Source organism: Stomoxys calcitrans, chromosome 1 (genome assembly GCF_963082655.1).
Source record: "Stomoxys calcitrans chromosome 1, idStoCalc2.1, whole genome shotgun sequence".
Classification (NCBI taxonomy): domain Eukaryota; kingdom Metazoa; phylum Arthropoda; class Insecta; order Diptera; family Muscidae; genus Stomoxys; species Stomoxys calcitrans.
In genome coordinates this window covers 105,436,532-105,452,252 of record NC_081552.1, presented here as the reverse complement: position 1 = coordinate 105,452,252, position 15,721 = coordinate 105,436,532, and the positions used below count along the sequence as shown (strand labels likewise).

General features: G+C 36.4%; 1 protein-coding gene across 2 annotated transcripts in view; it reads right to left on the bottom strand.

Moving 5' to 3' along the window:
- LOC106093455 (glypican-6) overlaps nt 1-15,721 on the bottom strand; it is a 423,383-nt gene that overhangs the window by 51,282 nt on the left and 356,380 nt on the right. For both annotated transcript variants that reach the window (XM_059363259.1, XM_059363260.1), the window contains exon 3: nt 9,491-9,725. In XM_059363259.1, the coding sequence (XP_059219242.1) occupies nt 9,491-9,725 (235 nt within the window). The remainder of the gene's footprint in view (nt 1-9,490; nt 9,726-15,721) is intronic.

Below are 15,721 nucleotides of genomic sequence, written 5' to 3'. Positions count from 1 at the left end.
TATCAAGTTATCGTCCGATTCGGAACATAGTAGAGTTGAATGTTGGAGACCATAGAAGTAGAAGTCGTTGTGTAAAATTTCAGTCAATTCGAATGAAAATTGAGCCCAAAAGGGTCTCAAGAAATAAAATAGGGAGATCGTTTTATATGGGAGCTGTATCTGGTTATAGACCGATTCAGACCAAAATTGACACACATGTAGAAGTTCATGTGAGTAGTCGTTGTACAAAATTTCAGCCAAATCTGATAATAATTGCGTCTTCTAGATGCTCAAGAAGTCAAGATTCAAGATTGGTTTATATGGCAGCTATATCCAGTTATGGACCGATTTGAACCATACTTAGCACAGTTGTTGAAAGTCATAACAAAACACCTCAAGTAAAATTTCAGCCAAATCGACTCAAGAAGGCAAGATCCAAGATCGGTTTATACGGCATCTATATCAAGACGTGGATCGATATGATCTATTTACAATCCCAACCGACCTACACCAATAACAAGTATTTGTGCAAAGTTTCAAGCGGCTAGCTTCACTCCTTCAAAAGTTAGCGTGCTTTCGACAAACAGACGGACATGGCTAGATCGACTCAAAATTACATGACGACCAAGAATATATACACTTTATGGGTTCTCAGAGGAATATTTCGAGGAGTTACAAACAGAATGACGAAATTAGTATACCCCCATCTTGTGGTGGAGGGTATAAAAAACAAAAAAAAATAAATACAAATGCAAAGCCTTTTTCCTTTTCTCAGGTCTGAAAAAGAAATGTTACTAAATGATTCCATAGGTTTAAAGACAAACAAATGGGAAAAGGACAAATCCCTAAAGTTCAAAGTTTAGTTTGAGGCCTTTTAGCTCATACTCCATGTAGGGTTTGGTGGAGTCGCTCTAAGCAAAGAATTTAACAAAACCCATAAAAATCTTGAGTGCGAGTAACACGAGCCGTTGCCGTCTTATTATTCTTTGATTGAGTAGTGGTACTACATTTGCCCTGTATAGGGACATGGTGACAAAGACAACACAAAAACTTTAAAACAACTTTTCAAATACAATGAGGGGGAAAACTTTTTAGAAACAAAACCATTTTAAGGTTTTTCAACATTTATTCATGCGGGGCAAGTTGGCAATGTTGGTAGGTATGTATGTAGGTAACATAATCTGTGGCATTAACCATTACAAGAAGTACCCAGTACTTGTACTTGACCAATAGTGAATTAAAAGAGGGTTTCGTTGAATGTATTTTTACAATGATGACAAGCCACACCAGGCGGTTCACACTTGAGTTGCAGCCGAGTGGAGTCCATACGCACACTTTGGCCGACATTGTAAATGTTTTGACCACTAAACTACCGGTTATCAGTTGTTTTTATGAATGACTTTAAAACCGCCGACACAATGCAATTGAAAACCCACAAAAGCCAAAAGGGATCCAACAATAAAACATGGAAATTAAATCTGTGCGTGCTGTAGTTGTGGGTTTCAAAGGTTAAATAACAATTATTTGTTGGGTTGAGAAATTAATATTGAAAAAGTGAATGAATTTTATTGTGGTGAGATGGGGTGGCAATGACCTCATTGGTATTTGTTGTCAATGGGCAAAAGTTTGAATGATACTTGGCAATATTTTAGAGTGTTTTGTGTGATTTGTGACATTTTTAATTCCAATTTTCATCATAAGCCGAAAGTAAATGAGAACTTGGAGAAAAACTTAAAACTATTTTAAGGGAGAGTTTGTTTTAAGAGTAACATTACAAACAATATACATATGTAGGTATAATGTTCAGACAGGTCTATCTAGTATGCCCTCCGTTATTGAGCATATACAATACGCTACAACACAGGTTAGGTTAACTTTAAGTTGCAGTCTACCATCAGACTCACTTCGACGTTTTCGTCCATTGTGATACTACCACAGAACAGGAGAAGAAAGATGCCTTCTAGTTCCTACAGTCGAACCATCCAAATCGCTTTAAAAAGCCCAAGAACTAAGAATTGTTCACATTTGCTAGTTCAGACAAGTTATAAAAGAAATGAAAACCTAAAGTGGAACTCCTTCTGCCTGCAAGTGCAGCACACACATACAGCTGGCGTTTTGTAGTCTCCTCATCCTCGCAATCATCACAGCTTCCGCAGAAGTCGTTACTTGCAACCTTCAGTCTGTCAGTATGTTTCCCGTTCAAACTGTGACCTGTCATGGCGGACACAATGACTCCTTTTCTAGGCAGCGAAAGCTAGCCGGTAGTCCTCCTCAAGTCTAGATTGTGCTTCATAACTTTGGAGTATTCACAACTCCCACTCTGTGAACATCTGTCATTCATTGCCCTTCGGGTCTGATCTTGAAGACTTAGCTTACATGTCGCTAGAGGCATATCCACAAATTCCAAAACCCAGAACAGGTGAATTTTGAACTGCTCAGCCAACTCGTTGATAGATTTGCGACAGCAGAGGGTGGTTTTTGAGTTCAGAACTATGTTCCTCATATATTAAATGGCTGCCTGGCGCTCTGAGAAGATATTTATGCCAGTCGTCGTTATGGCTTTATATCTTAACAACTCTAAGGATTTCCTCTTGATACACAATACAGTGGTAGGGTAACCTTCTTGATATGACCAGATCTAATTCCTTAGAGTACACCTCGAAACCCACCTGGTCGTCTAGTGTGAAAACCATTCATATAGAGCTACAGGAAAGTTAAAAAAAACACACATAAAATTCAGAAAAATCCATGAAATCTGCATTTGAATCGATAGTACGGTCCATATAATTTAATGTTTGAAGATTATTTCATGCAAATGTTGACCGCAACTGCGCCTCAAATGGTCCATCCGCTTAGTGCAAATTTGGCAAACATTGCGACCGGTATCTCCCGAATAGATGCTTCAATGTTGTCTTCCAATGCGTCAATTGAAGCGAGCTTGTCTGTATAGACTTGAGCTTTAACATAGCCCCACAAAAATAATCTAAAGGAGTTAAATCGCACCATCTAGGCGAACAATTGACCGGTTGGAATGTTCACCGTACTCGCCTCTCAATATGTCCATAGTTACGCGTGCTGTGTGGTATATATTGGGTTGCTCAAAAAGTAATTGCGGATTTTTTAAAGAAAGTAAATGCATTTTTAATAAAACTTAGAATGGACTTTAATCAAATATACTTTTTTTACACTTTTTTTCTAAAGCAAGCTAAAAGTAACAGCTGATAACTGACAGAAGAAAGAATGCAATTACAGAGTCACAAGCTGTGAAAAAATTTGTCAACGACGACTATATGAAAAATCCGCAATTACTTTTTGGGCAACCCAATAGCAACGTCTTGTTGAAACCACATGTCGTGCAAGTCATGTTCTTGCATTTTGGACAAAAAAAAAGTTGGATATCATCTCACAATAACGCTCACCATTCACGGTTACGTTACGATTCGTCCAATGAAGAAGTACGGTCCAATGATGCCACCAGGTCATAAACGATACCAAACTGTGTCTCTCTTTTTGGATGCATTGGTAGCTTTTTCAATGTTTCTGGCTGACCTTCACTCCAAAATCGACAATTCTGCTCATTTACATACCCATTGAGCCAAAAATAAGCTTCGTCGCTTAACACAATTTGAACACGATGGACTTTCTAAACACATCACCCATTTTGATAATAAAATTCAATAACTTGCAAGCGTTGTTCGTTTGTTAGACGATTAATGGTTGAAAACACGAAACGTGCGTGAGCTGTTTAAACCAGTGTTGCCAAAAAGATAATAACAAAAAAATCTCCTTTTAATAACAGGAATATTGTAATTCCAATGGGGTCTATCAGGAATAATGGTACAGTACTTTTTATCAAAAAGCGATTCAGGCAATGTGTAATTCACACTGCCCAGAACATCAGGACAAAGAGTAATCTCGATTAGCCTCACAGCAGTGGCCGCAGCAATTTTTGTAGCCATATTGTCCAAAACATTAGGAGTAGCATGAAATTCTGTGCATCAGATGGCTGTGATGCACGAACAAGCCATGCTTTGAATCCGGCTGAGTATTGAACAATATGTGGACTTTTGAAGCGCCGTTCACCAGACCACAACACCGTATAGCGTTATAGGTCTGACAACTGCAGTATATACCCAATGCATGACACGTGATCTAAACCATAGCAGGATATCCCTCCACTGTTGAACTTCAGTCGTGTATTATTTGCCACATTTTGATGTTATAGTCACTTCAATTATGATTAAACTTTTATGAACTTCGTCTGTGGTAAGGCATGGCTCTTTTATGCAAAAAATTAAAAAAGGAATTTTAAATTTTTTTCTGATGTTCTCGCCAGGATTCTAACTCAGGCGCTCAGTGTCATAGGCGCCAATGCTAACCTCTGCGCTAAGGTGGCCTCAATCCTTTATATTCGTCACAAATTCCTGAAATTTTATCGTAAACAAACTCCCAACGTTTTTTTCAATAGAAGTTTACTTGTCGAAAAGAAAAGACATTTTTACGAGAAACAAAAATCTTTTATGACGAAGTTTATCTTTTGTTGTAACTAAGTAAGGTTTCGCTTCAACATATCAAAAGGTAGCCATAAACCTAGTATTATTGAATGTTACAACTTAGTTTATTGTATACCCATTGGCAATTTTGCCTACGGTAAAAGTACCTTTCTTTCGTTCTAAAACCAAGAACTCTTTAATGGCAAAAGTGTTTCGATAGCTGCAAACGATTATTCGTTTACCGGACCAATAATTATTCTCCTCTCCTACTAGAGAGAAGGAGCGGTTGAGTGTATAAGCGTATAGACCAGTGATGGATAAAAATTGATAGGCGGATGGTAAACTCGGAAATGGACAATTTTAAAAGATTCGCTATTGGTATGTCCAATTACAAAAATCATTAGAGCAACATGGAAGGCTTTTAATGTTATTGTGTATCATAACATCGAAATAAACCCAATATACCCTGAAATAGTTCGAGTTACCAAAATAGATCTGCTTATAATTGGTAAAAAGGTAAGTTAGAATTATGTTTCAACATTAAATTGAACTTGGCATCCTTTTCAATATGCACAATCTATTTTAAAATTAAAGGATGATTTTCTAGCATTATCTTTTTGCCAACACTGGTTGAAACAGCTAACGCACGTTTCGTGTTTTGTTTCACTGTCAAACAACTTCAGTTTGGTCTATAATTTAACAATGAATCGTCTTACAAACGAACAACGCCTGCAAATTATTGAATTTTATAATCAAAATGCGCGCTCTGTTAAGAAAGTTCATCGTGCTTCTTCCATTTTACGACGAAGCTCATTTTTTGCTCAATGGGTACGTAAATGAACAGAATAGTCGATTTTGGAGTGAAGATCAACCCGAAGCATTGCAAGAGCTACCAATGCATCCAGAAAAAGTCACAGTTTGGTGTGGTGGCATCATTGAACCGTACTTCTTCAAAGATGATGCGAATCGTAACGTAACCGTGAATGGTGAGCGCTACCGTGAGACGATATCCAACTTGTTTTTTGCCCAAAATGCAAGAGCTTGACATGTGGTTTTAACAAGACGGTGCCACATACCACACAGCTCGTGTAACAATGGACTTATTGAGTGGTGAGTTTGGTGAACATTTTATTTCACGTTGGAGACCGGTCAATTGGCCGCCCAGATGGTGCGATTTAACTCCTTTAGACTATTTTTTCAATTGACGCATTCGAAGACAACTTTGGGATCGGGATCTCACGATTCCGGCCGAAATGTTGGATAGAGTATGGCAACATTGAATTTAGCGGCTGGACCATTTGAGGCGCAGTCACGGTCAACATTTGCATGAAATAATCTTCAAACATAAAATTATATGGACCGTACTCTCGATTCAAATAAAGATTTCATGAATTTTATGTGTTTTTTTTTTTTTTTTTTTGAAAAACTTTCCTATAGCTCTTAAAAAATCACCCTTTATAAAGAATGCACATATACATAAATTAATTTATATGCAAAGAAAAACCAGTTGAAACCTCGAAAAGTATTTTATTATTAAGTATTAAAAAATCACCCTTTATAAAGAATGTACATATACATAAATTAATTTATATGTAAATAAAAACCAGTTGAAACCTCGAAAAGTATTTTATTATTGTCAGTGTAAAAAATGTTTATACCCCACAACACTACTGTGGAACAGGGTATTATAACTTAGTTCAGAAGGAAGAGAGATAGACCCATTGATAAGTATACCGATCGACTCAGAATCACTTTCTGATTCGATTTAGCTATGTCCGTCTGTCTGTCCATCTTAATTTGTGTACAAAGTTAAGATCGCAGTTGCAATCCGATCGTCTTAAAATTTGGTATAGTTTTTCGGCCTAGCGACGAAGCCTATTGAAATTGGAAAAAATCAGATCGGATTTGGATATATCTCCCATATATATGTTCGTCCGATTTGCAGTAATAGTGAGTAGAATAAAATGGTCATTTGTCAACCGATTCTCCCGAAATTTGGCACGAAGAATTTTCTCTTGACTCTTACCGACATTACCGGTGACTTTCCTGGAAATCGGTTAAGATTTAGATATAGGTCTTATATATATATATATATATATATATATATATATATATATATATATATATATATATATATATATATATATATATATATATATTCCTCGACGAAAACCACAATATCTGAGAAATTTGCATGAAATCGGTTGAGATTTTGATATAGCTTATATATATTCATCAGATTTTAAGCAATATTGCAATAAATTTGCTCATTTGTTAGCCGATACTCTCGAAATTTAGCAGGGAGGATTTTCTTATAACTCTCGACATTACAGATGAATTTCATAGAAATCGGTTCAGATTTACATATAGCTGCCCTTGGTTTGGCTCTAGGGCATGCTGACATAGGCGAGTCATTCGAGCCTTCATGATTCGCTTGACCATTTCGATTACATCCTCCTATACAAAGGTAAAATCTTCTATCTCCAGCCTGTTCCTGGTAATAAAGGTCGGTATATATATATATATATATATATATATATATATATATATATATATATATATATATATATATATACATATATATATATATATATATATATCCGGCTTTTAACTTCTAGAGTCACAGCAAGCGCATTTATTGACCACACTTTTGCATAACTCTTTCCTCGACGAATACCACAATATCTGAGAAATTTGCATGAAATCGGTTGAGATTTTGATATAGCTTATATATATTCATCAGATTTTAAGCAATATTGCAATAAATTTGCTCATTTGTTAGCCGATACTCTCGAAATTTAGCAGGGAGGATTTTCTTATAACTCTCGACATTACAGATGAATTTCATAGAAATCGGTTCAGATTTACATATAGCTGCCCTTGGTTTGGCTCTAGGGCGTGCTGACATAGGCGAGTCATTCGAGCCTTCATGATTCGCTTGACCATTTCGATTACATCCTCCTATACAAAGGTAAAATCTAGTATCTCCAGCCTGTTCCTGGTAATAAAGGTCGGTTTATTTTCTTTATTACAAATCGCCAGAATGCAACTTATAATATATTCGATAAGCCGCTTACCACATTCGTTGATATCCGAACTTCCCCATATCTCTGCAACACATGTTATGTTGTAAATCAAGACCACATATAAATTTTAAATCCAATCAGGTAAAATTAACACCACCATCTGAAGATCGGTCTATAGGAATCTATATCAGATTTTGAACCGGTTTGAACAATTCTTGGTACGGGCATTTGACATAAATCATGGTAAGAAATTTGCACTGCAGATGCCTAAGAAGTCATGTTATATTCTAGGGATTTAATAAGTAAAATTAAAAGATCGCTCTTTTCTTTTCATTAGTTGCAATACCTTATATCACGGTATTGATGTATAAAAAAGTACTTAAACATTCAACTTGTGTAAATTTAAAGATAGATTCACTCGTTTAAGGTATTGACGCCGCCAGTTCACAGAATCACGAAATTAATTGATAAAAATAATTTTTTATTTGAAACTGCTGCAACCACGAATATTGTAACGTATATCTACCTCGGATATTCGTTTTAACCTCATTACGTAAAGCCCATTTATGAAACATTAGCAGCTTTATCCAAATATGGCCCGATTTGGATCAATTTCGTCAGTGGAGTCGAGGGGTCTGACACAATTCACTGCCCTTATAAATTTCAGCTATCTCGAAATCTCAAATTTCTGAACAGCAATACCTTATACAACATTCAGAGTATAAGCAATGCTACTTCTTTCAAGTAAGAGCTATCTGAATTCTTCAAGCAAGCTACGAATTAACTTCCGATATTTAAGTTGTTAAAAATAGTAAATATTCAATGTAAAAATAATGATCCAGAACATTAACATATAGGATATGATCTTGTTGAGCTGGTGCCACACCTAATAAACAAACAAATAAATAAATGCGCATTTTATGGGCCTAAGGACTAAAATTGGGAGATCAGTCTATATAGGGGCTATATAAAAATATAGTCCGATATAGCCCACCTTTGAACTAAACCTGCTTATGGACAAAAAATAAGAGCCGGTGCGAAGCAACACACAGACGGATGGACGGACATGGCTAAATCGTTTTAGATTTCTACGACGACCACGAATATACATATTTTATAGGGTCTGAAATGTATATTTCGATGCGTTGCAAACGGAATGACCAAATGAATATACCCCCATTCTTGGGTGGTGGGTATAAAAAGATTGAAATTATTTAACTTTCAAAAATGTGTTTTGAAAAAATCATTAAGCATTTAAGGAGGCTGCTATTTGGTCAAATTGTTTGTCAATATCAAAAAAAAAAACAAACAGATCTTTATTTTGACAACTCTTTCGGTGTAGAACAATGGCCAAAGATCATTTTATAAATTTTTATTTGGTGAAATCATCTTGGCTGATGAGGCCCATTTTCACTTCGGTGGTTACGTCAACAAGCAAAATTATCGCATCTGGGGCTCGGAAACCCCAAGAGTTATTGTTTAGAAGCCTCTCCATCCTTAACGTGTGACTGTTTGGTGCGGTTTATGGTCAATGGATCTTACTTTTTCAAAAATGAGGTTGGATCCACAGTAACGGTGAATAGATTGCGCTATAGAGAGAAGATTATTAATTTTTTTATGGTCGGAGTGGGATGATTTTAATGTGGACAACGTTTTATTTCAACAAGACGGCGTTACGTGCCACGCAATCAACGACACCTTTACTCTTTAAAGGGAAAAGTTTCCGGGCCGTGTTATCTCTGGAAGAGGTTATCACAATTGGCCACCGATATCGAGGTAGATTTTTGGGGCCACGTGCGCCAATAGCCCAACTTCAATTTAAGACTTCAAAGATAGAATTCGGATAGAGGCTATCGATGACATAGGACAGACACTTTGCGACTTGATGAAATAAACATCCGATCATATATCACAAAATATGACACTTTCTATGAATGCCAAAAAAACACATCTTAATGGAAAACCTCTTATAAATTAATATGTGTTACTTACTTTTCATCGAACGAGTATTGAACATTTAAGACTTGAAACATTTTTTGATACAAAGTATTAAAGAAGGTATCCATGACATCTAGCAAATCGACACGTCCGCGATTGTAGTAGTTTTCCAATTCGTTAAACAAATCCGAAAAAACATAGGCGTTCTGTTGATAGATCACTCCATAGGTACGGGTGAACATACTGTGAAATTCAGATTTTGATTCTTGCAAAAGTTTACGAAAATTTTCTGAAAAGAGATATAAAAAAATTACAAATAACATTTAGATTAAAAATTTAGAAATAGATTGGAAAAACGATTATTTTGTCTGTTTGCGCTCATATACTTTGTAAAACATTAAAATTGATTTTAAAATTATTGCAGATCATAAAATAAAAAAATAAATAAATAAATTCCTAAATTCCTAAAAATATTTAAGATCTAAATGAATAATTGATTTATCAACAGTCTTCTATTTCTTGATGATCTTGCCGTCATTCACAAATGAAAAGAACAGCCTTACTCAATAGATCGTTAGTGAAAATAAGAAGGAAATATGTCAAGGACAGAACCAAATTAAGTCAATGTGTAGAGCCAATTCAAGTTTCTGGCAGAAATGCCAAAAAGTCTACCGGGGACAAATTACGCGTAAACGAATGGTCAGAACGGCCATCGAACTTCAAACACGTCAAATACGGGATCGTGGTTAACCATGCTCTCCATAAATTCCGAGTGAACATATATCTGGTCAGTTTTAACAAACTCCCCGTCGCTATTTTTACAAATGACTGAAGTCTTAACTTTAGAATGTGGAATCTTTCGCGTCTACTTACATTGGCACACGAAATTCTTGGCTGTTCTAGAAACAGATCAGTACTAGTGTGTATTATTATTCATTCCAACTGACAGGATCTCTGCATGTCTGGGTCAATCCACATTTGTCGTTAATTCTAAACGATATCATTTTAGTTGGAATAAATGACCTCTTCTGGTTACCTATAATGCGTTATTCACAATTAAAATGCTAGAAAATTAGTAAAGATCGGTTAAGTGTTTTTCCGTCTATAGAATTCGCAGTTAAGAATTTTTTTCTTGGTCGACCAATTTTGGTATCCATAGAACCGAATTTTCCAAATAGATGCTATCTTTAAATTTAAGTAGCCATATTCTCACGGACACAACAAACCTTCCATTTCGAATGTTGGTCGCTGACTGTTTCTCATTTAACTTTACAGATGACTCTCTATTTATTTTTTTTGAAAAATTCTACTTTAATGCCCTCCACCATAGGTTGGGGTTATCTTATATCGTCAATATGTTTGTAACACCTCGAAATATGCGTCAAGGACCCCATAAAAAGCTAGGCGCTTGAAATTTGGCACAAATACTTCTTCTGTTAGGATTGGAAATGGACCATATCGGTCCATGTTTTGATATAGCTCCCATATAAACCGATCTCGGATCCTGATTTATTGAGCCGCTAGCGGGCGCAATTATTATCCGATTTGACTCAAAGTTTGCACGAAGTGTTTTGTTATGACTTCCAACAACTGTGCTAAGTATGGACTAAATCGGTTCATAACCTGATGTAGCTCCATATAAACCGATCTGCCGATTATATTTCTTGAGCCTATAGAGGGCGCAATTCTTATCCCATTTTGCTGAAATTTTGCACAATGACTTCCACTTTGGTCTCCAACAGCCAAACCAATTATGGCCCAATTGGTTTATAACTTGGTGTAGCTCCAATAGCATAGCAATTCTTATCCATTATCATTTGTTTTCCTATTAAGAAAAATCGGGTAAAGAACTTAACAAATGCGATCCCTGGGGGAGGGTATATAAGATTCGGCCCCGCCGAACGCTTTCACTTGTTTTAATATAGCATCTTTAATTTTAAGATATAAAAAAACTAAAGACGCTTCTTTTTGTAGAGTTATCAAGTCTTTAGCTATGGAACGACGTTGTCCTTTTCTGAATGTCAATTTCCTATTATTCAAATACATTTTGACCGTCATTGAAAGAGTTTTGTCATTAAAAATAAGACGCTTAGTTGAGGATCATATAAACGTCAATTTACGTTAAAAGTTCTTTAATCTTATCTTATATATTGGGTTGCCCAAAAAGTAATTGCGGATTTTTCATATAGTCGGCGTTGACAAATTTTTTCACAGCTTGTGACTCTGTAATTGCATTCTTTCTTCTGTCAGTTATCAGCTGTTACTTTTAGCTTGCTTTAGAAAAAAATGTGAAAAAAGTATATTTGATTAAAGTTCATTCTAAGCTTTATTAAAAATGCATTTACTTTCTTTTAAAAAATCCGCAATTACTTTTTGGGCAACCCAATATAAAAATCAATTTGTGTTTGTTTGTGTGTTCCTTATATTCCTTCCTTCACATATGTTGCATAATGATACCGTGGTGATTTTTGATATCTGAAGGAGGGGTGGACCCTACCCCTTACCCAAATTTTCAGAAACGCCACATCTCGGAGATGGGTGGTGCGATTTAAGCGAAATTTTGTGTGTTCTCTTAAAGTAACCTAAAAACAAAATTTTGGTATCCAAATTTAGGATGGGGTACCTTGGGGGGGCGCCCCACCCCCTAAACCTACTAAACATATATATAGTCCAATCACGACAATATGGGACTCAAATGAAAGGTATTTAGGATACGAAAACGTATCTAATATCCAATTGTAAGTGTTTGGGGGACCACCCCAACGCCCAAAAGACCCCTAAATCGGACATATTTAGCGACAATGGCAATATAGGACTCATATGAATGGTATTTGCGAGTAGATTACGAATTTGATATCCAAATGTGGGACCAAGTTTCTGGAGGTCCAACCCTTCCCCAAAACACCCCTCAAACTGGACTTATTTACTGACCATATGGGGCTTAAATAAAAGGTATTTGAATGTAAAATACGAATCTGATATCCAAATATGGGACCAAGTGTTTGGGGAACCGCCTCTCACCAATAACATCCCCCAAAGGGGACAAATTTACGACCATAGCAACATGGGGATCAAATGAAAGGTCTGTGGGAGTAAAGCACGACTTTGATATCAATATTCGGGAAAAGTGTCTATGGGGCCACCCCATCCCCACAACACCACCTAAATAGTAAGTGTTTTCTGAATATTGCAATATGAGGCTCAAATAAGAGGGTTTTTAAAGTGGAACACGAATCCGATATGTATTTCAAGGCCAACTCTATGAGTGGCCGCCCATCCCCCAAAACACCCCCCAAGCGGGTCATTTTTGCCAACTATGGAAATATGGGGCTCAAATGAAAGATATTTGGGAGTAGACCACGTATCTGATGTAAACAATAGGGGCCAACTGTCTAGCAGACGTCCCACCACCATAACAACCCCCAAATAGGACGTATTTGCTCACCAAGACAATTTGGGTCCTAAAGAGAGTGGAGCTAAATATTCATAGTTTTTAGGGCCAATATCCCAAACCAGACAAATTTGCTGACTTTTACAAAAAGAGTTTAAATGAGATTAGAAAACGAATTTGATATTCAATTATGAGGGCAAAGGCAATATGGGGTTTAAATAAATGATATATAGATATATGAGAATAGAGCACGTTGCTGATATATTTTCCGGGCTAAGTGTTCGGGGGACCACCCCAAAGCACCACTTAATCTTGCATATTTACCGACCATGTCACTGGAGCTTAAATGAAAGGTATTGGGGGGTAGAGCAAGAATTGATACCCATTTTCGGGACCAGTTTTCTTGGGGTCTACCCCTTTCCCAAAATACCCCACAAACAGCAATTTTTTACTGACCATCGCAATATGGGGCTCAAATAAAGGTATTTGGGAGTAGAATTCGAAATTGATATCCAAATGTAGGACCCTTTCCCAAAACACCCCCAAAGGGAAAAAATTTTTCGACCATGTCAATATGTGGCTCAAATGAAAGGTATTTGCGATTAGAAAACGAATTTGATAACCTATTTTGAGGCCATGTGTTTGAGGGACGCCTCATCCAGTAAACTCCTCTTAAGCAAATGACAATATGAGGTTTAAATAAATGATATTTGTGAGAAGAGCACGATGCTGATATTTTTTCAGGGCCAAGTATCTGGGGGACCACCGCACCCCCGAAAACACCACCAAAACAGACATCATGAGAATATCGAGCTGAAATAAATTGAAATTGGTAGACCAATATAGATCATATGGGATTCAGATAAAGACACTTATGTTGTTAATCTATTAGTCAAGCGATATACTACTTTCGTAGCATGGTATTTCACTAAAAGCTCTTTAATTGTCGAAAATAAATATTCCAAGGAAACTTTCGTTCCATATAAAGTAAAAGAAGGCGCAGCGGGCCCGGGTCAGCAAGTATTGAAAAAGAACTGTTATGCTATTGGAGCTATATCAAGTTATAGTCCGATTCGGACCATAAGTGAATGCTGAACATTGTACAAATCATTGTGTAATATTTCAGTTCATTCGGACAAGATTTGCGCCTTGTGGGGATTCAAGAAGCAAAATCGGGAGATCGGTTTATGTGGGAGCTGTATCAAGCTATAGATCGATTCAGATCATATTGAACACGTATGTTGAAGATCATGAGAGAAGCCATTGTACAAAATTTCTGCCAAATCAGATGAGAATTACGCCCATCTAGAGGCTCAAGAAGTCAAGATCCCAGATCGGATTATATGGCAGCTATAGCAGGTTATGTACCGATTTACGCCATACCCAGCAGAGTTATTGGAAGTCATAACAAAACACCTCATGCAAAATTTCAGCAAAATCGGACGAGAATTGTGCGCTCTATTGGCACAAGAAGTCAATATCCAAGATCGGTTTATATGACTGCTATACCAGATTATGAACCGATTTGAATCATCAGTTGTTGGAAGTGATACCAAAACGCCACGTGCAAAATTCAGTCAATTCAGTCAAATCGGATAAGAACTGCGCCCTCCAGATGCTCAAGAAGTCAAGACCCAAGATCGGTTTATATGGCTGCTATATCAAAACATGGACCGATTTGAACCATACTAAGCGCAGTTGTTGAATGTGATACCAAAACACCACGTGCAAAATTTCAGCCAAATCGGATATAAACTGCGCCCTCTAGTACCTCAAGAAATCAAGACCCAAGATCGGTTTATATGGCAACTATATCAAAACATGGACCGATTGGCCCATTGACAATCCCACTACACTAATAGAAAGTATTTGTGCAAAATGTCAAGCGGCTAGCTTTACTCCTTCGAAAGTTAGCTTGCTTTCGACAGACAGACGAAGAATATATATACTTTATGGGGTCTCAGACGCATATTTCGAGGTGTTACAAACAGAATGACGAAATTAGTATACCCCCCATCCTATGGTGGGGGTATAAAAAAACAATCAAATATTGCTACCAAGAACATTGGTTTGCAGATGAATTTCAGCTTCTCCTGACCAAAGATAAACCATATTTTCAGCAAATAGTAAGGCTTATACATTATGTCATCCCTTAGTATTCTAATCTTAACTTCAACAGGCTGACTTTGGTCATAAATTGTTTATAAGTATGATGCCATTGCCGATAAAAAGGTTATTTCTAATTACAGAAACTGAATGTTTATTTCAATAAATACTTTTATTCCAAAGAAATTTGTAATAAGCATAATTTAGTTAGTGCTTCAGAGTAAATGTTGTATAATAAAAACAAGTAAATTACGATAAGGTATTTTTATAAACCTTATTGTGTGCCTTATATCAAATGCATCAATCTACTGGATAAGAGTTCCTATGGTTAAAGAAGATTAGTTTTTATGCGAGCCATATATAAAGCTAACAGATTTTGGTCAGATTCGGTATTGTTTTAGATTTCCCTTTGTATCCGAAACTTCATGCCTTTTCCTCTTCGAGCTCAATTTAAAGATGACAAATCTTCCAACTTTTTAAAGAAACATTTCGTTTGGTGAACGATTTTATATTATAATAGCTGGACAGGGCCCGCTCCGCTTTTACTTTTTGTGGAACAAAATTTTCCTTTGAATATATTTTTGACAATTAAAGACCCTTTAGTGAAATACCATGCTACGAAAATAGTATGTGTATAAATCTTGAGAAACAGTATAATAATATAAATGCCTTAATCTGAATTCCATATGATCTTTATTCGTCTGTGAATTCGCTCGGTGGGTTTATGGTCATTTAAGTTGGGATGTTAAAGACTTATTTTAGCTTCAAAGACTGGAGCCCAATATTCT